Genomic DNA, 26,829 nt, shown 5'->3' on the forward strand with positions numbered 1-26,829 from the left:
CTACAAAATTTCCAAGTCAACATGCCGAACATCTGGATTCCGTTGCTGAAAGAAATATCAGTAATTAAAAATAACATAGAAACAGAATTGGACGGTATGTAAGAACCATTCAGTCCATCTAGTCTGCCCATTTATCATGATGTTGACTTAGACCTTATTCAGTCCTTTGTCTCGTCTTAGATTCAGGATAGCTTAATGCCACGTTTAAATTCCTTCATTGTATTTGCTTCTACCACTTGTGATGGGAGGCTGTCCCATTTCCTACTACCCTGTCTGTATAAATAAGCATAAGGGGCATATTTATCTCCCAATAATACACTGGGGGAAAAAAAACACTAGGAAAATTGACTTTTCAGTCCAGCTCATAAATGTACAGGGCTGCATGACTTATTGGAGATCATTTAGAAGGCACCTTAAAAGTAGGACTGGACTAAATTGTATGGACGTTACCCTAGTAAACAAAAAAGTATTGAATGTTTAAACTACTACAGCTTGTGCTTTTTTGTCCATCAGTTGTTTTGAACATATTTAGATCAGCTAGGATGATTTACTCTATTTCTTGTCCTTAAGTTCTCTCCCTTCTTCTCACCCACCTTACAAATGCTGTCTGAACCAATGGACAATGATCAGCAACTTAACAAAAGAGCAGATTGGGAGAAAGTAATGCAGATCCGAAGAAAAAGGTCAAGAGATCTTTTTGTTTATATATAAATATATAAGGAGATATGGAGATTATATATACACACATACATATATAACATGTATGTGTGTCAACTAGCCTCTACTAGTTAAAAGATTATATGTGAGTACCCGATAAAGAAAATTGTTAAAATGCATGTTTTATAAAGCAGTGAATTAGCAGTAATTCATCTTTAATACCCATTATGTCAGTGAGAATAACTGTCCCACTACACAGCAGGCAAGCAAATTCATTTTATAATATTGTTAAATTATTATGATAATCTGCTATATTTTAAACACTCAGATGACTACTTATTGATATAGAGAAATGTTGAACTATAATTTGTAAACAGTTATTCCCAATCATTGTGGAAGGGCTCTATTGCCATCACAGATTTCTGTGTAACCAGTTTCCTTTATAGCATTACTATTAGATTGCGCTTTTTTGTTAGCCTACAGGTGCAAGTTGTTTTTGCGATGTAATGCAGAAAGTTATCTGTACATTAAACCAACAAAACAACAGAAACAAGTTTCATGGGGTATGTGCTATTTCTTTTCTTCCAGGGATCGCTGAAGTAAATTGTCCGCTTCATTGCCAGCGTCTCTGCAATCTGAGTGGCGTTTCATTGAAAACGAACTCGCATAGAGACTGAATTGATGTCAGCCGGTCATGGTGTTTGCGTATGCGCGTTTCTGTTCCATACTCTCAGCGCTCTCTCCCTTTGTCGCTTGGTTTGATAAAGAAGCTATCTATGCCCTCTCAGAGCCATCAGCACAGAGGCTTGCTGAACAGGACAGATGGGTTTAGCCGGCTATCTTTCTATCTGGCTTATGGTCTTCTTCTTAAACAATCAGAAACCTGCTACGGCTAAGGCAATAGTAAAACGCCTGCAGATTTTCTAGCTATAGAAGCAGCGGTAATGTAAGGACAAATTGCAAAATACGTTCGGAAAGTAAAAATACAAAACCTAAGATAAGCAGTTGTGGAAACATTTCATTCTGCGGGAAACACATTGCAACGTTATTACTGGAAAGACCTCCACTGAAACCTTAAGCACTTTGCATGTATCAGTGATTCTTTATTATATATATATTATACATACATACATATATATTAGTGTAAAATGTAACATTTGAGTGCCCTTGCATTAATACGAGCATTCTACAGATAACATTCAGGATCTGTCTACTGTTCAAAGCTCTTACAACTCACCTTCAACTCCTTTTCTAGTCGATCCACTTCAGCGCCCAACGTATCAATGATATTTTCCCCGTGTTTAAGCATAAAAGATTCCAAATCTTCTGGCGTTTTGACTTGGCGAATCTCCTATTATTCAAAAGAAGGTATAAATGTTATATAAAACACAAACACATAACAACACTAACATTTAAAGGTATTGTAGAAGAAAATTAGTACCCAAAAGTTAGTATTTTCTCCTTAATTCCTTAACATCCTTTTGCACTCATCACGATTTCTTTCTATGCGGCAATCTTCCAGTTTTACTGTGATTGTGAGGCGGGTGGAGAGGCTAACGGTAAGAATTTTAAACACAGCTAAGAATGTCAAACCTATTGGATGAAAAGTGTCCAAAACCCTTGGATGTGAAGGGGTGACGATGGTTAAAATGAATAGGCAATGCATGGGGCGCATTACAGAGAACAGGAAAAGGACATTTCACAAACGGCAGTCACGGTTATCTACATAGTAGGAAAGATATCTGCATATCAGGCAGCTATAGCTCCTAAACGTTTACTGCAGCACCTTTATCTACCACTTCATATTAATCTCATTATTTAATACAATTCCTTTGGCCCGGAAATGTAAGATAGATGATCTTCTTATTGCGCGTTTCGAAATAAGTAACATTCAAAACCAAAAAATGAGTAAGGGTAATATAACATTTTAATGGTTTCTTACATAAAACTATGGATGTTAGACACTCCAAAGAGAAGACCAGAAACAGAATTAAACTGTCCCTAAAGGCATGGCGATGTTACATCAGTATTAGCAAAAGCTGGGCCGGTAACAAGAACTTGAGGTTCCACTACAGATGTATGTACCCGGGCCACCCCATCACCAGGTTCACCGAGACAACTCCTCTTTCCCAGTGCCCTTTTTCCTTATACCCCTTGAGTCCCTCTTAGTCCTCCCCAGTGTCCATACCCAGTCACTTCTTGCTCATCACTCACATGGACCAAAAAAAAAAAAAAGATCTCATTAGTACCAGATCATATCGTATAACCATGCTGTGGTCGTGCAAAAGGAAGGGTAAGCGCAAAAACGCAAGGGGAATATAAGACTATTACCATTAACACATAAAGACATCACTGACTGACCCAGTGACCATTCTGGTCATTATGTGCTATTCATTTCTATCCTGCTATCATTATTGTTAATACTGTGAAGTTTCCCTCTGGATTCCTTTAGCCCTGGGTAATGCTAAAAAATCTCCCTGCAATATGGGGACTCAACTTAGACATTAAATGCTCCTCTTGAAATTACGTCTGAAGGGCGGTGCAGGTTGAAACTTTTGGGCATTCTTCGAGAGCATTGCGTCTCCCTGGTTCTTTAGCTATTCTACCGCTGGTGAGTGCCAAACAATGCTGTGATATTCTTGTGAAATAAGTTTTACACAGGAGTGAAGCCAAGGATCTAGACAGTTGATGCCTAGACAACCCCAAGATTATACAATCCCCCCCTGGATGGTTTGATCTTCCATGATGGTTGCCCCATCATTTCATCCTGGCATCCATGTATAGGGTAGTCCATCTTGGAGATTTCTTTACACCACCTGTAACCTGAACCTACTTTTCCAGAAAGCAAGTAGAACCAATTCATTCCAACAAAAAAGAAAAGACTGCAGGCGCCTTGTGTAACAGTAACCGCAGGGACCGCATTATCAAGAGGTAGCCAGGTCTTCTAACTTACAACTTTCACTTTTTGTGTTAACTAACAGCAGGGCTTGTATGAATGATGATTCTGTAGATCCTACGGACATATGGGAGTATATATGAAACTGAAGATTTAATATTGTGTCCCATCGGCTCTGCAACTCAAAAATCATTGTTCCTTGAAATTATGCGCGTGTAACCAGCCATTCTGAAGATCCAAGTTCAAGGAGTATGAGCCAAAATTCTGATTCGAAACGTTGCATAAAAATCCACAACTCGGCCGGTTAGTCTGATGATAAACTGAGAGGTTGTCATCTTCTTGTAACAACAGATTTTAACCAAATATTAGATCTCATTTATTAGTGCCTTCAGCACTCCCGTCCATGGGATGACTGAAGTAGCAGTCTAACCAACTTTCTAGGAGTGCTGCATTAAACCTCGGGGACATTTCAGAAGATAAATGCTGGTGGATGAAAGGAAACCAGCATCATGAAACAATTGGCTCACTTTATGATATTTTACACAGCCACAATTTCTTCCAGGATCTAAAATCTATCAACATTGTCAGTAAAAGATGAGCTGCTGATTGCTGGGTCAATGAAGGAACAGAGGCCTGGACCCAAGGGGCTAAGAAGTAGATTAACAGCCTCCGCGTGCAAAAACAGTGAATGCAAAATGTATTTTACTACAACCTCCAGGCAGGGTATCTGAAGGGTCTGGAAAAGGGAGCAAAAAAAAAAAAAGTTTTTATAAATGTATAGGTTTAGTGCTTCCTGTCCTAACTTTATATGAGGGCCTATCTCATGTTTAAGCAGTGACTGTCTATGTGCTACTAACAACCTGATCCTCAAAGCATTCACCTCTTATTCACTATCATGCGCTTCATTATTTCAAAGAAATGGAATGATAAACACTGGGTGTTTTTTCATTGAAAAGGGACTTTGCAAGGGAGTTGAGACTCAATACACTTGTAGTTTCACAGCTGCAGATTTCAACTGCCTGCTGTCTCATTGTTATCGGCAAACCTCAGTCGGGGTGTCCTGCTGGACGGATTGAGTTGGTCCTTCACAAGGTATAGGTAATGTGAGGGATTACTTAAAAAAAAAAAAAAAAAAATATGTTCCTCGCGCATTTAGCATGCATTAAAAAGGAACACTGTTTAGATATAAAAACGTGATAAAGCTCAAGGCAACACAATGACTTTATTTATAATTTAAAGGACTTGGATGCATCTGGCACATAGTGTTTTACTATTCAACAGAGGGTTAATTCTGCTAAAGGAGGAACGGAGTTTTAATGTATACTTTTACAACCAGGATTGGGGGGGAAATTATCACGATTTTTAAATAAATGTTTTTTGTTTTTTTTTTCACCCATCCAGATAGGGCAAGAAAAAAGATAAAACACCCAGAACCTCCCCCTTTCCCACAGTAAATACAAAAAGCATTCAAGTGAGAAAAAATACATTTTATCAGGGAGGGGAAAAAGATTTGCTACCGGCTACCTTTGCAGCTATAAAAGCTTCCACCCTGGGAAGACTTTCTACAGGATTGTGAGCGTTTCTGTGGGAATTTGTGCCCTTTCATCCAGTAGAGCAGGTACTGATGTTGGACTTGGTGGCCTGGCTAGCGAGCTCTAGGGCTTGGTGCGAGCCAGTCCAGTTCTTGCACACAAACTCATTCAATCATGTCTTTGTCAAAGCAACCACTTCTTTCCCTAACCGGCCTGCAGGAGGGCCGGAACTTCTTGGTGCTTCCCAGCAAGAGTAGGAACCACTGAAACCGTCGATATATGGGGGGGGGGCACTCAAATAACTACCTATCTCCCCTCCTCACAAGAAAAGCCAGGATCTTTTCAGGGGACCAGGGTCCACAAGTCTGTGTCGTATCATATTTTGTATTAACATTTTTTTTTTTTAAATCACACTAGATCAAAAATCAAGAAGGTACACATGTGCAAAAAACAGTGTGATTATGGTAAACTATATAGAAAAGGTGCTCCACGAAGAAGCCCAGCCTTTAAGGCTTTTCTCCGTATGCAACGCACGCCTATCCTAAAAGGCTGGGGCTACTGAATACAAAAACAAACAAAAAAAAAAGATGCATGGAGGGGTCCGAAGTGCAAGACGTGATATGTGCAACAGAAAAGGTGCGCTGATCCCACACAAAACCAAAACTGCACAACACCAAAACCTCGACCAAGGTGTGGGGACATCTAGCAACCTCTGGGCTCCATGCTATCCCAGCCTTAAGACCAAGCGTTCCCTCTCTCACAGGTACTCACTTGATCTTAGCCAAAAGGTCGACTTTGTCCAACAACCATTATTTATACATGGTTTCATGACAGCTTAAATAGGGAAGGTCACAGAAAATATCTCGACTACCATGGTGCTCTACAGGCCTGCAAGTAAAGGAAGTTTAATGGGACAATATAAAAAAGCACCTACTTTTCTTCAGTGCTGCATTACTATGAAATACTGTATTTAATGCTTTTTCAGACGACCTCCCGTTGAAGTTACATAAGTCGGGGTTAACTGTTGCTTTAACCGAGCACTTAACACTTATAACAATAAAGTGGCTTCACCGTGCATTAAACAACTTACATTTAACACTTGGTCGATATCTTGCTTTTCCAAGTAGGATCGTGTCACAACCCGACCATCAAAATCAACTTCCGCCTTAAATCGAACCTTGCTCATGCCCATGTCAGTGGCTTTCACGTCATGAATTGCCCTGGGAAGAAAGCAGCATAACAACATCACTAGACCAGGATTCTTCCTGATAGGAATAAGAATGCTAGAGTTATTCCTGATATAAAAGTTCTTTGTGTGGACTTTTGTTTTAATGGTTTTACTTCATGAAGCATGTGGATTTAGAAAAGCCGGTACCGCCATTTTATGCCTAAAAGTATAAGTCATTAGAGGAGATTAAACGGCTATTAGTATACATTCACTGGCTTCGCTTGCTGAAAAATCGAAGCAATTACCACCATGTTGTTTATGGAATGTGCTGCTGAATAAATGGGAAACAAATTAATTTCAGCCACTGATGGCATACTTTATTTTTATGAGCAAATGAAAATAATTTAGTTTGAGGGGGAAAAAAATCATTCTGGAGAAGGGGAGCTAGCAACTGCAGCTGCATACTAATGTATTATAGAAAGGCTTCTCGTTACTGAGTGCAGGCTCTTGGGGCAAAGTGTAAAGCAAAAGAACCCCGGAGTGCAGCCGCAGCCAAAAAGCTCCTGGCCATACAGCTGTTTGTAAGCGCAAGAGAAAATATCTTAATATTTAAAGCCAAAGATTCATTTCATGTATTCGTTTGCCATAATTTGAGTTTGGATCTACTATTCAACAAAGGAGAATAATCTGTGTATAGAGCTGCATGGTGCTATTACAATTTTTGTCAAAATTATTTTAAGATCCTTTCAGTTCGTGTGAATGTGTTATTGCTTTCTGGCGAAGAGATAAAACAATCACGTCTGCACGATACGAGATGCCGGCTGTCTGTGGAAGCAGTTACCTTACAACAGGATCACTCTCCAGGAGCTCGGTGAGACGCTGCACTTGTTCAGGTCGTATGGATCGTCCTATAAGAGCTTCAGTGTTGGTGTAAATAAGGAAGGCAGAAACAGCTCCTAACAGGGTCCCCACACCCAACGATCCCAAACTGTCATAATAAGGGTTTCCTGGGGGGGGGGGGAAATAGCAAGGTTACACAACTTAGAATGGGAACTCAAAATAGGATGAGAAAAAGAATATGCTAAAATTGCAGCTACTTATAGAACAAGCACTACAGTCCCTACCATCCACCTTATGATGAATCATCCAAGCAGATAAATTAAGCTGTTAAAATGACCAATTTATAATGCATTAAGGTACAGGTTTACCGTACTCCTGTTTTTTCATCTAGTTCCTTATACTAACACTAACCCACTATTTACATTGAATGAGAAGGGTGCCATATATTTGATACAGCATGTCTCTCGTGCCCTCATATTTCATAAATAACCACTGTACAACATCAATAGCAATACAAGCATAATATACGAAGAGCAGCAAAGATCACACAAAGAAGCACTTTAGCCGTAGTAACATGTTAGATGCATATTAGAATCTGTTTTGCATGGACTGCAGTGCATTTTATTGCATGCAAATCTTGCACATGCTCAGTAGATCTTTCGTTCTAACTATCAGTATAATTTAAAGGTCTCATTCAAACTCCACTTGTCTCCTGTAATTCTACGGCTAACACGGTACCAACTCTCATCTTTTATAATTTAATGTAATAGGAGTAGTAAAAGCCCATCACATGTATGCTGAACACTCATGTTTGGCCAACAAATATCTGGTGGGCTGCAACTTCAGCGACTTCAATGATGCAGGCAGCAAAATGTAAAGCGGACTCAAACATGTATTAAAAAGTAAAACTACAGCTTGGGGGCTAGACTGCTCCTCCAAACGAAATGCCCAATATAATGTGCAAAGTTATGCAGTCAGAACAGGTCTGCTTATAAACAGATGAGAAGTATTCTCCAGCTCTGACAGGTGAAGTGCCATAAAGAACAACAGAAGAGGCTTGCCTGCAGTTTGGAGAATTAACAGATGCGCTTGCTAAGATTTATGGCCTGAACAGAGCATTAGGAGTCACAAAGTATCTGCACACAAACATAACTCACGTTGCCGTGTCTTGGGTGTCAGCTTAATGGTTTCCCAAGTATAATTGTAAATGCTGATAAACTTAGAAAAAGCTACATTGGTCACCCGGGGGATCAGAAGTCAGGAGACCCTCTGACCCCTTTTTACTGTTAGATTCTCATTATAGACAATGCAACTCTTACCCAAAAGCAGTTGGTATTTGTGAAAACAAAACATTGTTTTTTCAACATTTCTACTTAATTATGAGAAAATTATTATGCAGAATATGCGTTCTATACAACTGTTAAATGCCTAAAATCATTATAAATTATTTCATACAAAAATATTCCCCATTACTAAGTAACAGAAAACCAACAATTTCAGAAGTACTGATAAAATTATTTTAAAAATGAAAAGGATGCTGCTTAACACTTGCAACCCACATAATTATGGAACAAATGTGATAATATGTGATGTCATATTTTCATTAAACTACTGGCAGACGCAAAATATTTTGCCGAAATATGCATCCAGCTAATAACAACGCATCGCACTTTGAGCTAATTCACAAATAAACATTAATTAGTTGATGGAGTATCTATAAGAGGAGAAAAGGTTCTGCTTGCTCAGATGGAATCGACAGCATAAACCAGCCCATCTGACAAAGTATCTGTAATTACCTGTAAGCGAGGTCAGTCCCATACAAGACGCAGCCATGATCACTCCCAAAACTGCTGCAGCATCCTCCATCAAGACAACATTGGTACTGGGGTCACGAGACTGGATCACTATCGCATAATAAATAGGAACATACACAATCATTATCACGAGGGGCATAAACACTGACAAAACAATTAACATCATTAATATTTAAGAGAATTGAAGAATAAAGTCCCAGATGTGTAAGCATGGAAAGTCTGTGTAGTAAATGGTTATATTCTTTAGGGCAGTAGGTACAGCACCTTAAATCTTCCTCAGTCAGGACTAAAAGTGAAATAAATCCAACGTTAGCTGTTCTAATAAGAGTGATGAGATGATCTGATGGTCCGTCTCATCCCCAAATTTACATTTTTATTTGAATGCATTTTGCAGTCCAGTATTAGCCAGTTGTAAGCGTGCTAGCAATATCGGTGCTCAGACAGCATACATTCATACACCTGGCTGGTTGCTACTCAGAATGAGAGATGTATTGTGTACGTGCAAGAAGCATATTGTGATATTCTCCACGCTTTCAGTAGAGACAGCTGGGAGAGAAGCGATGAAAGACTGAAGAACTCCAATACTATAGAACGTCTGCGCCAATCTAATGAAGTAAAATGGACGGAAACGTGTAAATGTTAATTACGGCTAATTTACAGCTTTTACCTGTAAAACAGATGTATGTCTACATATTGACCTAATTAAAACGTAAAACTGTGTGCAATACCTGGGCATCCACTAAAAATGATTCGGGTAAATCTGGTATAGCTGACATACCATATTGATAAAATGACAATCCCTTCGTCCTCGCACTCCTTCGAATTTCATTGATAGCCACAAGAAGGGTAGCTGGAATAAACAGGAAAACATCAAACACATAGATTAGAACTACTGGTGTGTAAACAGCTGCATAAAAAAAAGAGCCCAGCATTATTTTGATTTGATTTTCACTTAAAATATACAAGACTGGACATATTGCAGATTTTGAAAGCCCAATTACATGCACACACACAAAATAAAATCACAGTTACATGAACTTCCATAGAAATATAGCACTATGATAAACACAGAAAGTTCTTAGGTGGTGCTGGATTAGTTCAGTTGTCTAATCAGTGTTGAATGTTCCATGTCCCATATCTGGCGGAGCTGTCTATCTCTTGCCATTGTGAAACAAGGCATTTGTTTTGCTTTTAAGATATTTCTTAAATAAATTAGGCCTTCACCAAAACTGATGAATATTATAAGTTAAGGGGCCCCCCGCTTTTGCCTGGTAAAAGTAGCGATTGCAAGAAAATGGAGACAGACTGTTCCACCTACAAAGATGGAAGTGTTGGTGACACTCAAACATATTCATGGAGAAACTGACCTTCTCTATAAACCATACAATGGTTCAATTTGATAAAGCATTGTATCGTTGGCATCAGGCTCGGGAGGAGAGTATTATCGAAAGACAATGCGTCTCCACACGTCAATGTTACCCGTTTCTTTTATTTACATGGGTGAGAGGATCTGGCCTGGGCTGCTGCCTTGGGACCCACGCAGTCTACTAATAGATTAACTTGTACTAAAATCAAACTTAATTTATCACTTGGAAACACTGTTTGTTTTTATATGATTGAAATAGTGTGCATTGATTACATTGTGTATATTATACTGTACAAGATAATATATAACTTACAATGTATGTCACAAGAGGTTACTGGAATACATACTATGGATGTTAACTCAGTGATGTGGCAAGATTTTTGCACAGAATATTCTTTATCAATTAGTCCAAAAAATACTCAATAAAATACACGTTAAAAAAAAATATGATAAACGGTCTGCATCAGATAATGTGGTGGGTACTTTGGGCCCTCAAAATTTAACAATTCAAGTATATTGCTATTGAAAACACACAAGATGTAAATAATCCAACATTGTGAACAATTCAATCATTTTTGTCATTCATACGGGGAAAAAAAAAAAGCAAAATAAAATCTGGTGGTAGCCTCACATGAATATAGATATGTCTTACCTCCTTCAGAAACCAGGGATCCTGCTAAAATACAATACGCCTGCAACACATAGAGAAGATGTCAATGTTTGTGCCACACAGAAGTACTGAACGGTTCAATACAAACGGAAGACTAACCTACCCAAAGCAGAGACTCGATCGGCTGCGGATGAAGCAATCCTATGATTCCATGATACCAAGACAGTCCAGCACCCATCATAAATATGCCAACACCACTGATCAAGGAGGCAATGTAACGCATGTTTGTAAATCCATACCTATGTAACCAGAGAAAAATAACGTCCATTAGGTGGGGAGGGTTATAACGTCACAGAGAAGCCCCTTTCCCTGTCCCGGGAGACTACGAGGACTTCAGCACTGTCTGGTCAAACTTGTTAGAAACATGTTATCATGCGCTATATAGCATGGAGTTACAGTCAAAATATACCCGTATATCAGAAGCTATAACCACCAATACATACATTATATACATATATACACACACACACATTTCACTTTGTAGAGCAGCAAATATTCTAGATGCAAAGTGGTGGCTAGCGTCTGCCGGTCAGCCATACCGATAAAGATCTTTTGTGGTAGCATTAGGTACGCTTCAACCCCGGCAGGATTAGCCCAATCAAAATGAAAAATAAGTATTCCAGAGATTCCCTCTTCTATTACTCCGTGACAAATAATCTCCCCATCTCCAGTCCATTTTAAACATTTCTGCCAGAATCATTTTCTTATACCCTGGCACTTTTTCTGCAGGGTATGGTATATTAATGGCATAGTGGGACAGCAGATAAAGAATACAAACACACCATCTGTCCTCCTAATAGCAACAATCTGCATTCTAAAGAGTACCCATCTTCGAGATCTCCGCGTGACCCTCGCTTAAAAACTACAATCCTCAAGCTGTCTTATTTCTCATTCTCCCTCAACCTCCCAATAGATTGTAAAGCTTCAGTACCAGTATGTCTTCGTGTGCTATTACTACTGTCACATTGGACATTGTCCGTCATAATGTTGTAGTAGCGCTACAGTATCTGCTGGGGCTCTATAAACAAATATATAAACATACAGCCACAATTAGGGCAGTGATTCGATTTCCAAGTGCCTTTATTTTCCAAATATTGGAAAATATCAGTTGCTAACATGGTGGCCGATTAGTTATTTCCCATGTAATCTGTCATATACCTATAGCACAACGTAATCGGGTGGAAAAACTACAAAAATGGTAGTAGGTCATTTTACAGAGAATTATTAGTTCACATACTGTTCAAAATAAAAAAGGAGGGAGGGATTTCATTCTGTTTTTTATTATTTTACTAATTCCTCATCTGCATGGCCTATTTAGATCTAATCTTATTACTTTAATGTTATGCGCCACAGCTGCTGATAAAATTGATTTAATCCCATTTCTTAATGCATTCAGATGTTTAATGAACAGGGTAGTATTTAAATATCCTCTGAATAGCGTTCCGAATTTCATTCCTGTAGTCTTTATGTGCAATTTCAGATATGTTTTGATACTGGAAATATATTTCAATTTGCATTATCGGTCGGCATTTAAAAGTCCAAAGCCGGTAATTATCATCAGGAAAAGGCCAATTTCATTATATGCATATAGATTATTTCTGCAATTGGGTCTACCGTGGAAAACCTAACAAGGGCCTGCAAAAAAAACCAAAACCCTATTGTAAGTAGTTTTCAGCCCAGCACGAATCCACAAGGAAGGATAAGATGATTGCAGAGATGTATCCGAGGCCCAGGAGTTTGCAGGAACGTTTAAGTTCCCTGATGTGAGACAGGAAGCCCGGCTTGGACTCGGCCCCTTCTAATGCATATCAGGAAGCTTCTGTGATATTCAACTTCGCCAGAGATACCAATTAACTGCTTTGTTCACTTAAAATAAGAACACAACTTTGTGACTCTAAAGAGATAATATATTTATACATACATGGGATCTTCCCGGCTCAGGCTACCAGAAGCACTTCTTGCTGGAAGGAGTGAGTTATCAAGCGGCGAGGCTAGCCATGTATAAGGGACGGGGCTAGCCATATATAAGGGACGGGGCTAGCCATATATAAGGGACGGGGCTAGCCATATATAAGGGACGGGGCTAGCCCCGGATTGTGTTAGTCTGTATAGAGATGGAAGGGGAATAGGCCGGGGAGATTAAATGTCATCCCCGCGACCTGGAGTTCAGATTAAATATTCCAATTTAACAGCCTCTCATCACCAAACACTGTCGCTACATGAACACATTTATACTCATGCGGAATTAAAATAAACATGGCACAAGGTTATTTAAAAACCACTTCCCTTTTTATCTTCATTTTAAAGGAAAAATATATATCTGAAGTTCACTAATTTGCCATTAACTTTTTTTTTTTTCTTTCTGACAGCAAAAGGCAAATTAAATCTTATGAAAAGAAAGTCTTACGGATGGCCAGGGTCTGGGGTCCTCGCAGATTGGGATATCCCCAAAGCCAGTAATGCCTGAAATTAATAAATACATTTCAGTAAATCAAATAAAATAAACAGTCTGCTTTTATACACAAACACCCCCAAATCAGAATACAACAGTATACCTCGTACACAGGTAAGGTTTACCTTCAGCTCACTCTTTCCAAATAGTTATTTCAACCATGCAAAAGACCCTAGCTCCACAAAAAATGGGTAATGCTCCACAAACAATGGGCATAATAGTTCAATTGAAAGCTGCCCCTTGCGATTGTGTCCCAATACGTTGGTTCTGCTGTGCAGAGGAGAAATGACCCATATTTTACACCAGGACTTCCCTTTATGGGGGAGATCAGTTGCTCCCAAGTGGGGACTTCCTACAACACAAGTTATTGAGTTTATTTATTTATTTATTTCAACAAAGCTTGTTTCAAGTAGTGAATATCTCATCGATGGCTTGACCGGAAGAGCGGCAGCCGAGGGTCTGGACACTATCACTCCTGGTTCGAGAATATAGAATTTTGGTGCACATCTAGATAGGAAGAAAAATATACTTTGCATATATTTTCTCTTCAGACTATACGTGAATTAAGAGACACAAAAAAAACATAAAACGACAAAGAAACATGTACAGTATATATCAGAGACTCAATGGATATGAACAAACAGCCAAAATATTTCACCATCACTCCTGGTGTCCAACCATTTCATGTGTGTTCATATTCCTTTTTTGTATAGTTATATCCATTGCTGGATCCCAAGTATGTCTGTCTCACACCTAAATTCTACCCACATTTGTGATCCCACGATCTGAGCGATAGTAATAAAGATTCCTGTGTGCATTTTTGACCAAAGCGACTGGCAACATGCGAGTTAATGTGTCACAGAACTTGCTTCACTGCGGACCAGGCTGGCGGGATGTATTCAGACTGACCTTTCAAGTATAATCAATATGCTTTACAGACGTCAAGAAGCACATAATGAATAGATTTGTAATAATTTGTTTGAGTCGCATTTTCTTACCTGGTTGCACGTATCTGCTAAGGAATGGATAGCTTCTGAAAACATGCTAGCAGAACCCGTGTAGACCCAAGCTAGGAGCTTAAAGAAGAAATTTAGCCCATTTCTGCATTAAAAGAAACATATATGTGAACATGAACCAGGTTCTGTGACAAGACATTTTTATAACCTTTCTTATTTACATTTGTACATTGAGACCGCTAGATGTATTTTCACCATGGCTTGGCAAAATACAGAATACAAAAGCTGTATTTAATCATTATCTGTTGGCCACCAATTATACATGCTTTTAACAGACCTGTACCTTTTGGGCTTTTTAAAAAGTTTGGCATAATTTTTTCTCTAAATTATTTTTGAGACTTCAAAAAATATACATCTTTGAGGCTGGTAGAGCTCATTATATACCCAGATTATAATCAGGAGAGAGGAATTCTGCTGGACAACTATGGAAAAGTTTCCTCCTAACCAGAAATATGTTTCTTTAAACGGAGGAAAAACGTTTAACGAAAAGCAGTGTTTGAAAGCAGTTCTTTCAGAGTTCAGCAGCCCATAGACTGATATTCACCCTCACTGCGCGGCTCGCTTACAAAGATTTCCACTATAACTTGCAACGGCTTTTAGACCGAGTTTGTACTGAACAATTTAGACACCAGCAGGGTGCATTAACATAGCCAATTTCCAGCGATATATTGCTCGACTCCAAATATCAAAAGAATGGTGGCTTTATTGAATGTATTAGAATTTATCTAAAACGCGTTCAGTTTGCATGCTAGGTAAGCCAACTGGCTGGTTACATGCCATCAAAATATTTACTTATTATCCATCGCAAAATGAGAACATTATTTTCTGCAGACACTTACATGCATATGGCAACCATCACAACTTTCCCAGGTCCGCTCATAAACATACTGGCTGTACTCAGACGGGGCTGTGTATAAAAAAGGGATTAAATCAGTCAATCATTACTCAGTTCCCAATCTATACAGGCAAGGACTAACATTAAAGAGCGGACGGAGAGAAGATAATACAAAATATCAAATACACCAAGGGATTAAATAAAGCTCAAGGTACATTGTAATAAGAGGAGCACCAGAGTCCTTGATTTAAGTGGTAATATAAGAAAGTTCTACTTTACAGAAAGGGTAGTAGATATCAAGCAAACAAATTTGCAGGATGAAAATTGTGAGCGAAGACTAAGGGATCTCAATTTGAGGAACAATGTGATTTAAACATTATTTTCAAAGAAAGGGGGTCGTAGTCTAAAATTAGAAAGTGGTTTAGATGTAATGTACCCCTGTTTTATAGGGTGGTAGATACATGGAACAGCCTCCCATAAGTGGTAGAGGTTAATACTGTGAAGGAACGTAAACATGCATGGAACAGGCATAAAGCTATCATGATTCTAAGACAAGACCAAGGACTAATTACGGTCCAAGTCTTTACATCAGGAAAAACAAGCAGACAAGATGGGCCTAATTAGCAGTCCAATTCTGCTGCTAATTATTTAGGACAGCTCTATGCACATCCACTTTTTCACCAAGTGATTTAAAAGGAAGACTAGATGGGTCCATAGGTACACTATGTATGTATTTTGTATTAACCTACACTGCTTTTACTGCGTAGTTTGCCCCGCTCATTGAAATGCACTGAAGTGTACACCACAAGCAAAGCAAATGATTACTTAATTTGATACATAAGAGTCACAATACCTGATTCAGGGGGAAAGACAACAGTACTGGAGATAGATTGTATACATTAATCAAATGTAAGCCTGGGTGGCTAAAATAGATAGGTCTTTTAACCACCAAGTTCTACATACAAAGCTTGCAGAGCTGGGTCTAGACGTTGTGTTCACCCGAACTGGACTATGATGAGGATGACGCTGCATCCGGCATGGATCAAATTACTTATTACTAAGCTCGGCTGAACTTGGACTACAAACCAATCGCAGAATTTTCCAGCTGTTCACATAAGGTTATAAAGTATTTTTATAGTCCACAGCTGGAGTGCTTTCATTTATGTAATAAATTTGTTAAGTGGTCTTTTTAATTTTATACTTAAATCATTAAAATAGCCAAACTCCACTGATGCTTGTTACACCGATCCATTTTTACAATCAACGCCATAACACGCCAAACTCCCATACTCATACCTTGGTGTTTCCTAAAAATTCTTTGTATTCCTTCAACAGCTTTTGATTTTTAAATAAATCTAGAAGAAAACATTGGATGTATCGGTTAGCGCAGAACAGTTGAGTTAAGCAAGATTCTGCTGTCATGTTTTAACAGGGCTGGAGACGGGCAGGTAGCTTAAACGGTTCATTTAACTGCCAATAGGAGGAGTATTACTGCATATAACTAGAAAAACTAGTTAATAACATAAGTTTTTTATTCACTTTTACTTTTGTACGGTAATCTTACTAAATGTAAAGCATTGCACTACTGTTTGCTTAGTTTAGTTTTTACCTTAAAAATGTATCATGCTATCTTCATCGGACAAAAACCATCAAAGCCTTTATCCTAGTAGTGAAACCTCAGTACTGTAAACTCACTTTCTTTGTATGCAATCTCCTCTTCTTTCCTTAATTTCTGCTCTCTGTAAATAGCTTCAGGACTCCCCCATACATCTAGGGCTCTGCACGAAGAAACATGTATGTGATGTTACCAGTGATTCATAACGGCTCGCTACTTATACATTTACTATTTACTTATCTGTATTAGGACACATGTAATCGATCTGCCTATTCTCATAGTACTGCAGCACATGGTCACCTGTATTTAGTTTTCTTCACAAATGCAGTAAATCAATCAGAATTCCCGGGAAGATATAGATGGGACAAACGTTAACATTAGTAAAGAAATAGTTTGGGCAGTATTTAGTAAAAATATATAGCATAGGACTGAAAATACAGATTTAACACAATAATGGAACACAATCTTTAAGATCAGTAATAATTCTGAATACGAGGAACACTTCAGCCCTAGTTTGATGTAAAATGCATATTTCATCCCGTTTTGCATGGACTCCAATCCATCTTAGTACATGGAAACTAGTGCATGCATTACTAAGGTTATAGCTGGAACTAACAGTGTTGACTTCAGGACATGTGTATGAAGCGTACCAAAGTGTGATTTCTGCTCCAGTAGAAGCAGCCAGGAGGAGGACAAAAATAAGTCATAGACTACCTCTATTTCTTAAGAACGCCAGCGGTAATATGAATCGAAGCTCTTGCAAAACAGACTAATATATACATTAACATCATTCCATTTTGGGAAACAGACTGTCCCATTAAGGGTATCTTACTTTGATTCCACATCGGATCTTAGATAAACAGTAAACGCTTCGGTGTCATCATGGGGACTTCTCCTCCTTATCTTTCTTAACGGCTCTAAATCACTGAAAGAGGAAAAACAAAAGTGAGATACATAGCCTAGAAAAAATCCTTCTTTGCTGAAAACCATTTCGGCTCATTACTGAAATAATTGGAAAATGACTCAATCCATAATACTTTATCTTAACCATGATAAAAAATACAAATATTTGAACTGTCCAAAGATCCATGAACCTGATAACATACAAGATCGTACAGTATAAACCAAGCAACGTTGTGTGGTTATTTATGTGATATTTAAAGAATATGATGCAAAACAATCCATCTAATCCACCTTATAAAAAAAATATTTAGTGTTGACAAAATTCAGGTAAACATGCATGGGGAACATCTGCTATATCATGAAGTGGGATACCTCGGTCTAAGACAGAATTCGTTCATTGCTCGCACTCCCGTGATGAAATTATTCTTCATATACTTGGCGCCGTAGTCACGCTTTTTTAGGACAGCTTTCACTGTGGTCAAAACACAAAAACAAGACTATTAAAAAAAGACTCTGTGAAATACTTTTATCAGGACGCATCCTAAATGTATCCTGATAAATGAGTTTCACATCTTTACATTGGCATCGGTTACTCAAACATTTTATTTCAGTAATCAGGGGCGGGAATGGCCATACCTTTCACTTGGATAGCGTCTTTTGGGATTTTTTGTTCCACTTTCAACGGATCAGGTCCTGTGGGGCGAAAAAAATGTAACAGTGACAGATTTTGAATAATATGATTCCACCAACACAGAAGGAACAACTTTGTGAAGTATTTAAATGTGTATTCTTTATCCAGTTGTCGCAAGTAAAGCTCTCCCATTAAAATCTGCAAGGAGGACCACATGAAAATTTAAAGGGGGACACTCAGCTATCCCATGCATTAAGGTGCATATAATGGCCGGAGTATCCAATTAAAATATTGTAAATTTATAAATATGCAAAACTCTGCATTCCTATAGAACATGTGTGTGTCATAGCAGACATCTTACCCCAAATGGTCAAAAGATATGCTAAAAAGAAAACATTGCGAAACTAATCCACTGGGGATCCAGCAGTATTCAGAGGCAAATCACAGGTGATCAAAAACTGAGCGTTCCCTTGTTTTTTTCCAATTAACAAACCTCAGATCACATAGTGTGTAATAGACTTCACAACACCAAATACACACATCCATACGCTCGATGAATCCTGTGTTTTAAGGTTCTGAGAGATACCCAAAATCAGCAACTTAAATATAGTGGGAAAGAGAAAAGAAACACCTTAGTATTTTGGAGCACCGTGGAAGATTCCAAGGCTTCTTGTGCAATAGATATTTCAAAACTCAAGTACTAAACCTTCACTCGATAGAACAAAAGCTTGATGGAACAAAAGATAAAAACAAAATAATAGCAGTAGTCCTAAAGCACTCGAGAGTCTGAAAGGTGCTCAATACATACAGGGTAAGGGAGAAAGAAGCATGGCTAGGGTTCGGAGGGTTGGGTAAAGTTCCTAAGTGCGTTTATTTTTATTCTTGACAACTGAATGCTGGTGCCTCTTCTCCAACACACCTCAAGCTTTTAGTCATTGAGGTCAGCATGCAGCATCACTGGGCACTATGCTTGGAACCGTGATAATAGGGCTGGCATTGAATGAATGAATGAATGAATGAATGAATATTTGTACAATGCACAGAATATGCCTGAAGTCTGTTTAAACAAGGAGAATGGTGGTGTGTGCACAAGCCCGTCCACATATACAACCGATGCTTACAAATAAAAGCCGACACAAAATGTTTTCACAGTTCTAGCCACAGTGCTTTAAATTCTAGAAACAAAGCTAAGCACGCTCGTACTATTCCACAGATGAATGATCCAGTACGGGATTCACCCTAGTATCTGGGGTTTTTTTTACATTTGTTACATTTTAAAGTACCGAGCAACAAAACATGGCTAGAAAAATAGTGAAAGAGAAGAGATGGGAAGGCAAGATACCCGGGTCAAAACATAAATCAGCCAAATCATTTCCAATCTGTCCCAAGCCATTCCAGTATGTAATTTTAATCAGACTATTTTGACCAATTATTAATACTTAGCGTATGGATGCTTAAAAGACGCTTGTAACCTGTGCAAGAAAAGCAGTTTTATAGGACTGTATTACACATGTTCTGTCCCGTTTACTCGTTCTTCAGCTCTGCAGAGTACGGCGCAGCTGAATAAATTAATAATATTAATAAAGCGACAACCTGGCATGTGCGGCCCTGGAATTCCTGGGCTTTGAGCGGCATTTCATTTGCAGGTTATTGTGGAGTGAACCACCCAGAGCCGGCTCCTACATGGAGGGGGGTGAGGAGGGTCATGTTATATCACATGACATGTATGGGTGTGCGTCTGTCTGGTTGGGTGTGTGGAGAGGGGGTGAACATGTTGGTGTCTGTCTGGGATTGTTAGCATGTGTGTATGCTTAAGTACGTGGGGGGTACATGTGTTTTGCACATTATATATAAATATATAGATATGTATTTATTTCTGCCTGGGTTTGTGTCTGTCTGGGTTTCGGTGTGGTTTTTGTACATTTCATCCCACAATGTCTTGGGCCAGCCCTGGAATCACCAGCAAAATAAATCATGGTAGACAGTTGCAGAATGTCTTAAAATATGCAACCAACGCTTCTGTAAGCAAAAAATGGTTTGTTTTTAAAACATTTGAGACACATTTGGATGCTGAATAATCCCACGCACAAACCCATTAGGCAACGCAAAGGAAAAGAAAATATCTCCTTAGCAATAAATAGCGCAGCGGCAAGTGAAGGATTTCAGGAGAATTATCACGCGTTTGTTCTGCTAATGACAGCAGATGCCTTTGTGGAAATAAATCTGATGTTGGGGAGATGAAGCTTGAAGTAATGCAATTTAGACAGTTAGCGACTAGCAAGTTTCTTTAAACTACTTTTTAGTGTGTTGAATTGCATTAACTATTTAGTAGCCGTCGGGGTGATCGTCTGCTGTGAAGTCCGCAGATGAAAGGGACACCTCTCCCCAGGCCACCGTACTTAGTAGAAGATGTAGCATCATAAGCTTTCATTCCTTAGATGTGATGGCCAGGAAACATGCGCATCATTCTTTATTAACCGCATCTTAGAGAAACATCGTTTCTACATTAGGGATCAGCGAAGAAATCTCTACAGCTCGGTGCGATTTGCGCTGCAAGTTAAAGCTTGGTCCAAAGATGGACCATATATACGGACATGTAGAGCCGCTGGACACGGTAGGTATATTGAGGGCTAGCATTTGTGCAGAATGTTTCACACAGAAACACTCTGCACATCACATGAGTTTTTATAGAAATTTAAGGGGTTTTTTTTGTTTTTTTTTAAATGATGGGTATTTTTCAGAGAATTTGCTCTGAAAAAACCCTATTCTTATAATCAATAAAATTGATTCAACCAATCAATAATGAAATGTGTTAGCAACAATTTCCATTGTCAATTATTATCGATTTTATCGATTAGTTGTTGCAGCCCTAATATACATACACACACACACACATGTACAATACCGCGCACTGCTAATGATTAACAGATTTTTGTGTATGCTGTTTTCTCTAAGCCGTGCCCGTCCTTTGCCTCTCCCTCTCCCGATCTAGCAGTACTGGCAGAGGTCAGTTTACACCAGTACTAAGTACATTTTTACAGCTCAGGGTGGTTTCATTACAGGGAAAATAAAAATTTTCATATTCATTATGTGGGTTGTAGAGATGAGAGAGATGAGGAGAGAGAATCTTAGAGAGGCTAATTGCATTTGTTTGAGGTCGAAATTCAGGTGATGTAAAGCAACCCACTGAAAAGGCTTATCAGAGAAATATCCTCGATGTTGCCATCACTGGAGAAAGGTCTGCAAAGTTCCCTTCTAGACAGGATACCAAAGGCCCATAAGCAGTAAGCCAACAATTAAAACAGTAATAACCGTGATATCTTTATGTTTAGGGGAAAAAAAAGTAAAATGACAAATATATACAGTTATGTAAGATTAGGATTAGAATTATTACCTGTTGAGGTTCTGTCTGGTGATCCTGAAGAACTTGGCTCGTTCGGACCGGAGCCTTCCTTGGGGTCTCCTGTAGAATACAATCTGAGGTGGGCATGAACCAGCATGCGGCTAGATGGCAGCAAACACAGGAATCCTCGACTTTTCACAGCAGCCGTCCAACCTGAAAAACATCCGAAAAATTTTTTCTTTAATATTAATTAACAGGAGGTTAGGCTTTAAGAATTAAACTATTTTCCAACTAAATTAAGCATTAGAAACACCATCTCTAGTGCTGATGAATGTCAAACCCTTCCCAAAAATAATTATTCATGTAAAATGACGCTTTATTCTTCATTATGAAGGGAATGCTTAATTGTCATGTGACAACAGCTACCGCTGCTAATTTGTACCCGTAGAAAACTGAAAAAGATAATAAAATGCTAGATTTCTATGGTTTTCATGCTTAATATGCTAGAGTGCAATGGATGTTTTGGTTGAGTGAAAAAGAACCTTTAACATCCTCATTTTAATAATGTCTTATAAAAGATCACACCACAAATCAGTGCAAAAAAAAATAATAAAGATCATTAAAAGCTAAATAATTATAAAATGTTCAGTTAGTCCACAAAACAGCCAAAAAAAAAAAGAAGAGGATTATAGGATGTGGAGGAAACCGACCAATTACAGCTAATTTGGTTGATAATTTAATCTTTATGAATGAACAGTACTGTGTATTGCGCATTATGCCAATCATATGACTAAACTCAAATGACTTTAGTTAAAAACTCAAAAGATTGAAAAAAAATCTAAAACATAATTTTACTAAAACCTATTTTCTAGTTTTCAAGATGATCAACCACCAGGAGCGAGCGGATAACAACGCAATCTGCATGAACTCATAATCCCTCGTCATAAGAGAATCACGGCAACGTGATACACACATTATATATATATATATACACACACACAGCAATATATTTATTTTATTTTATCAAAACAAGTTTAACAACATGTTACCGACTTCCTTCCTTCCTGGCCGGAAGCATAATGAAGATTTTGAATCTTTCTATTGTATTTGATGCACAGAAGTGCCCTGAAACAAAGTGATTTTCACAAGTATATAGGTGGAAGTCTCTTGTTACTAATATGGCCCAAACTACCAAACAAACACACGCAGCCTTTCTCACTCTGACAATTATTATTGGTTTAATTAAGCCAAACAATACACAAGATGGCAAGAACTGCACACCAAAACATTTATAAACGCAAGATGCCAGGGGTCCTGAACCTAAAAGCTGGTGCAGTCATACGGAAGAACCGACGTGACAGATCGGACACAAATCAGTACAAGGAGAGAGGTCTTGCATGACTGCTCATGAATGAAAACTATGAAGTGTAGCGCATGCATTAAGATTCATCTGATGCATCTGAATGAATACTATGCAGCAGCTACAAAAATCTGAGACTGCAACTTTAACAAGGGAAGAAATACTTCCATAGAACGTTCTGTATGCGGAGTCTGCCTATTCTGCAGACGTTGTACCCCAATGAGAATAACGTTACTTTAGAACAAAAGGAGGCTTTGCAGACAAGTCCACCATACAGTAAGCAGGCGATCTCTCACCACAGTACACGTATGATAAAGTGTGCTAGCCGGTGATCTGAGATCCTATACTCAGTAAATTAAATAGACTTCATTGTATTCATCTCTGGAAAACAATGTCCTGTAATTAGAGATATGCAATATGATGCAATGCATTCGCCTTCTAGCCTTAGGACAGCCATGCAATATTTATATATGTTATTCTGTATAAGGATCAAAGCAACCTGCGATATAACGCTTTATAACCTTTGCAAGGATCTGTATCTGAGAAGCTATTCGCCTCTTAAGCAGAACAATTTTACAAAACAGATTCCAAAAGAGAGTAAACAGCCTCAAAATGTGAATTCAGTTTGAATGTCTACAAAAAGCTTTAGCATCAGACCCAGATTTGTGCCCTAATGACACGTGGATTGCTGAGGCTGGTGATATCTACAATACGATAGAGTTATACAGAACGTATACATATAGAAACATAGAATCCAACGCTAGATCAGACCCATTCGCCCATCATCCTGATGTAAAGACTCAGACTTTAATCGGTCCCGGATGTCTTGGATTCCGGATAGCTTTCTGCCTATTCCGCGTATGTTTAAATTCCTTGACCGTATTATCCGCTATCATGTAAAGCTATGTAAATGCAACAACCACAAAAAGTAAGAGATAAAGAAAAATATTAAACGCACTTCATACAGATCAGCAAGCGCCGTAAAAACTCTTTTCAGGCCAATTGAGTGAAATCGATGGGAAGAGGGATGCATAAGGTTAGAACTTTGGACCCAGTCCAACAAGATTAGGACCCAGAGAAGGGTGGGAAAAATGAACCAATATCCAAACACTCTATAAAGCGTACTTTTCAGGTTATACGGATACTTCGTCTTGGTAAATTATAGCAATTCCCTGGCTTATCCCGCAAATATTAATTTAAAAGATCAAGGGGGGGGGGCTGTGCTTCATGATGATGTCAGCGATGCGTTTACATTGCTTTATGTTTGGTCTCAAAATGGTTTACTATTCCTCATCTTAAATCCATCGCCGTGAGCTGATTTTTCTGAAGCCTTATTAACCCTAACCTGCCCCAACTGCTAATGAAAAGGGTTTGTTTTTTTACGACTTTCTTAGTAAAAGGATTGGTGTCCAACAAACAGTCATCTGTAGAAACAGAACAGGGAGGACACCAAAGCCTGGGTACCAGAAGCACCTACTGCGTTAGAATCTTCATCAGTCACCCCGATAGTCTTTTCCTTTTCATCATTGGGTGGCGGTGGGGTCTCTGGCAGATCTGTTGGATTTCATAGATCTGGAAACTACACCAGCCAAACGGTGTGGCGCCAAAAATACAGCCCTGCATGCGATACATTGTAATTCATGTCAACAAGCAAACAGAGAACAAGATCCTGTTCTCCACCAGATGGAACCGGGTGTCACAGCAGCTAGTAAACCCCGGGAGGCCTTCGCGCGCACCCTACGACAGGCCTCACCGTCACTCTCACCATGACAGGCGACTCCGCCGCTCGGACTGAGGGAACTGCAACGCAGGTAAAGCCGGCACAGCGAGGACCAGCCCCGGCTTCGGGAAGACACCCCGGCCATACTGCAACCTTCTCCCTCCCGGCGGCCGCCAATGGTTACACAGCTGTCTGTAGAACTGTCTCAGCGCGTCACAACAAGGCGACGGGCTGAATCATAGAGATCTAAGCAAAAGAGACACAAATATTCCTGGCATCCTGTCTCCTTCACAGGAAGCCATCACAGTGAAACTGGTTGGTTGGTTTGTTTGTTTGTTTGTGGGGGGTATTATAATATTTTCATATATATATAATATTACACCTCGTACCCTGTACCAAAACGAGGAGCTTGTTTGGGAATCACCCTCCCATTTTTTATCACTAGCATCAGATAAAAGTACTGTACTGTTTTCTTTTTTCTTTAATAGTTCTAGTGTTTGTTTAATATCATATTTTCAAACAGTTGCATATTACTGGTCACTCCTGTAGTTCTGTTTTCTTAGACCCAACCTACCAAACACCTTGACTGCTTATCGTGCTACCTTGTGTTAAACAACAGAACGGCTTGGTCTCAAACACCCAGCCAGACTCTCTGTGTACGGAAAGCATTAGGAGGAACTGACTTCATCAGCATTGCCATAAAGAACCAGCTCAGTGTGGTGTTTGTGGTCAGTCTGTATTTAAAGTATGATTATAGGATAGGGTGACCACATTTCTTAACTGCCGTTACTTTGACGGGTGCATTTGATCAAAGTTAAGCTTGGGGCCGATGAAAACGTATTTGCCAGCATCTTTTCAGTATTTACTTCTATAAATATTAGGCATCTCTTTTTTATTGCTTCCTCAATGAGCAGTACATTAAAAATAAAACTTGCATAAATGACTAACCATATATAATAAACTGCAAAAAAAATGTATGCATTTAAACATTTCTTAATGAATAAATAAAAGATATATTGGTGTAAATATATTATTGAAAATAAAATACTAACAATACAGTAAATTATAAATATAATCTATATTCCCATTGCCAACCTTATTTCAAAAACCAGCATCCCATTGCCAACCCTTTACGTTTTTCATGGCACCTGCTTCACCTCGCCCCCAGAAAAAAAAGCATTGGGTCCCCATATTCACAACAGTAGCCCTGGAAGTTTTTACCCCCTTGTCCCGTTAAACCGTGAGCGCCAAGATGTGGTTTCTAGTCGCCATGGCAACCCAGCACCTAGAGTTTGTCGAGCCTAGGTTTAGGGTCCCCAGGGGAGATCCATTGACAAAGTAACAAAGTCTGCATAGTTGTAGCATATATGATCTTTTATTCTTACAAATAAATCATATAATAAATGGGGAGCAAATAAATGGAAACAACGCTTACACGTTTCAAGCCCAACAGTACATACCGGTAATCATAGGCATGATTTATAATTTATTTGTTAGAATAAAAGATTTTATCTGCTTCAGCTATCCAGACATCGTTACTTTGTTAATGGATCTCCCCCAACAACGCTCAAACCTTCTCACAAGCATTCAGATTATGATTACTATTACATCTGCATAATTTCTAATTATTAGATGGCACAGTTGCCGGGATGGCGGATTATAAATAAGAAACCAACTGCCCTGTAAATATTAAATATAATAAAAGCCATATTATCAAATAAACTTTCAATTCATGCAGGTTTTTGTCAGATGTATTATTTTATTAGTCCACTAGAGGGCAGTGGAACAGAAACCAGAAGTAAATCCACAACAGTTTAATTGTACTGTGTATAAAATCATCAAACTTCTTTACATCGTCATGGGCGTAGGAACCCCTAAAAATCTGGGGTGACAGCATTTTCCCCCATCAGATCCCCACTTTATCCCCATCTCTCACACTAGGAGTCACACTCCTATCATACCCAGGCAGCCAGTACATGCTGGTGGAGGGTGGCTGTAAGTGATGTGCAGA

At 38.8% G+C, this 26,829-nt stretch overlaps 1 protein-coding gene across 1 annotated transcript; it reads right to left on the reverse strand.

Annotated features, from left to right (window-relative positions):
• Positions 1 to 24,963, reverse strand: LOC149283268 (proton-coupled zinc antiporter SLC30A9, mitochondrial-like). Its single transcript, XM_089497811.1, has 18 exons — positions 24,864 to 24,963; positions 21,790 to 21,951; positions 18,401 to 18,457; positions 18,137 to 18,236; positions 17,694 to 17,786; positions 16,942 to 17,024; positions 16,543 to 16,601; positions 15,251 to 15,318; positions 14,394 to 14,496; positions 13,351 to 13,406; positions 11,047 to 11,182; positions 10,926 to 10,965; positions 9,686 to 9,757; positions 8,890 to 8,997; positions 7,095 to 7,260; positions 6,176 to 6,305; positions 1,895 to 2,008; positions 1 to 45 (listed from the first exon to the last, which is right to left on the reverse strand). Exons 1-18 carry the CDS (start codon positions 24,961 to 24,963, stop codon positions 1 to 3), a joined length of 1,692 nt encoding a protein of 563 aa, XP_089353937.1.
• Positions 24,964 to 26,829: the final 1,866 nt, after the last annotated feature.

This window comes from Sceloporus occidentalis, unplaced genomic scaffold (assembly GCF_023333645.1).
Source record: "Sceloporus occidentalis isolate IW3139 unplaced genomic scaffold, rSceOcc1.0.p SCAF_107, whole genome shotgun sequence".
Taxonomy (NCBI): Eukaryota; Metazoa; Chordata; class Lepidosauria; order Squamata; family Phrynosomatidae; genus Sceloporus; species Sceloporus occidentalis.

Bases quoted from the DNA above. Each gene is read 5' to 3' on its own strand.
- LOC149283268 (XM_089497811.1), bottom strand. From the start codon at position 24,963: ATGGCCGGGGTGTCTTCCCGAAGCCGGGGCTGGTCCTCGCTGTGCCGG. The intron at 10,966-11,046 runs GTAGGTTAGTCT...TATGTGTTGCAG, and splicing joins CGATCGAGTCTCTGCTTTGG to GCGTATTGTATTTTAGCAGG. The intron at 46-1,894 runs GTGAGTTGTAAG...TATTTCTTTCAG, and splicing joins GACTAGAAAAGGAGTTGAAG to CAACGGAATCCAGATGTTCG.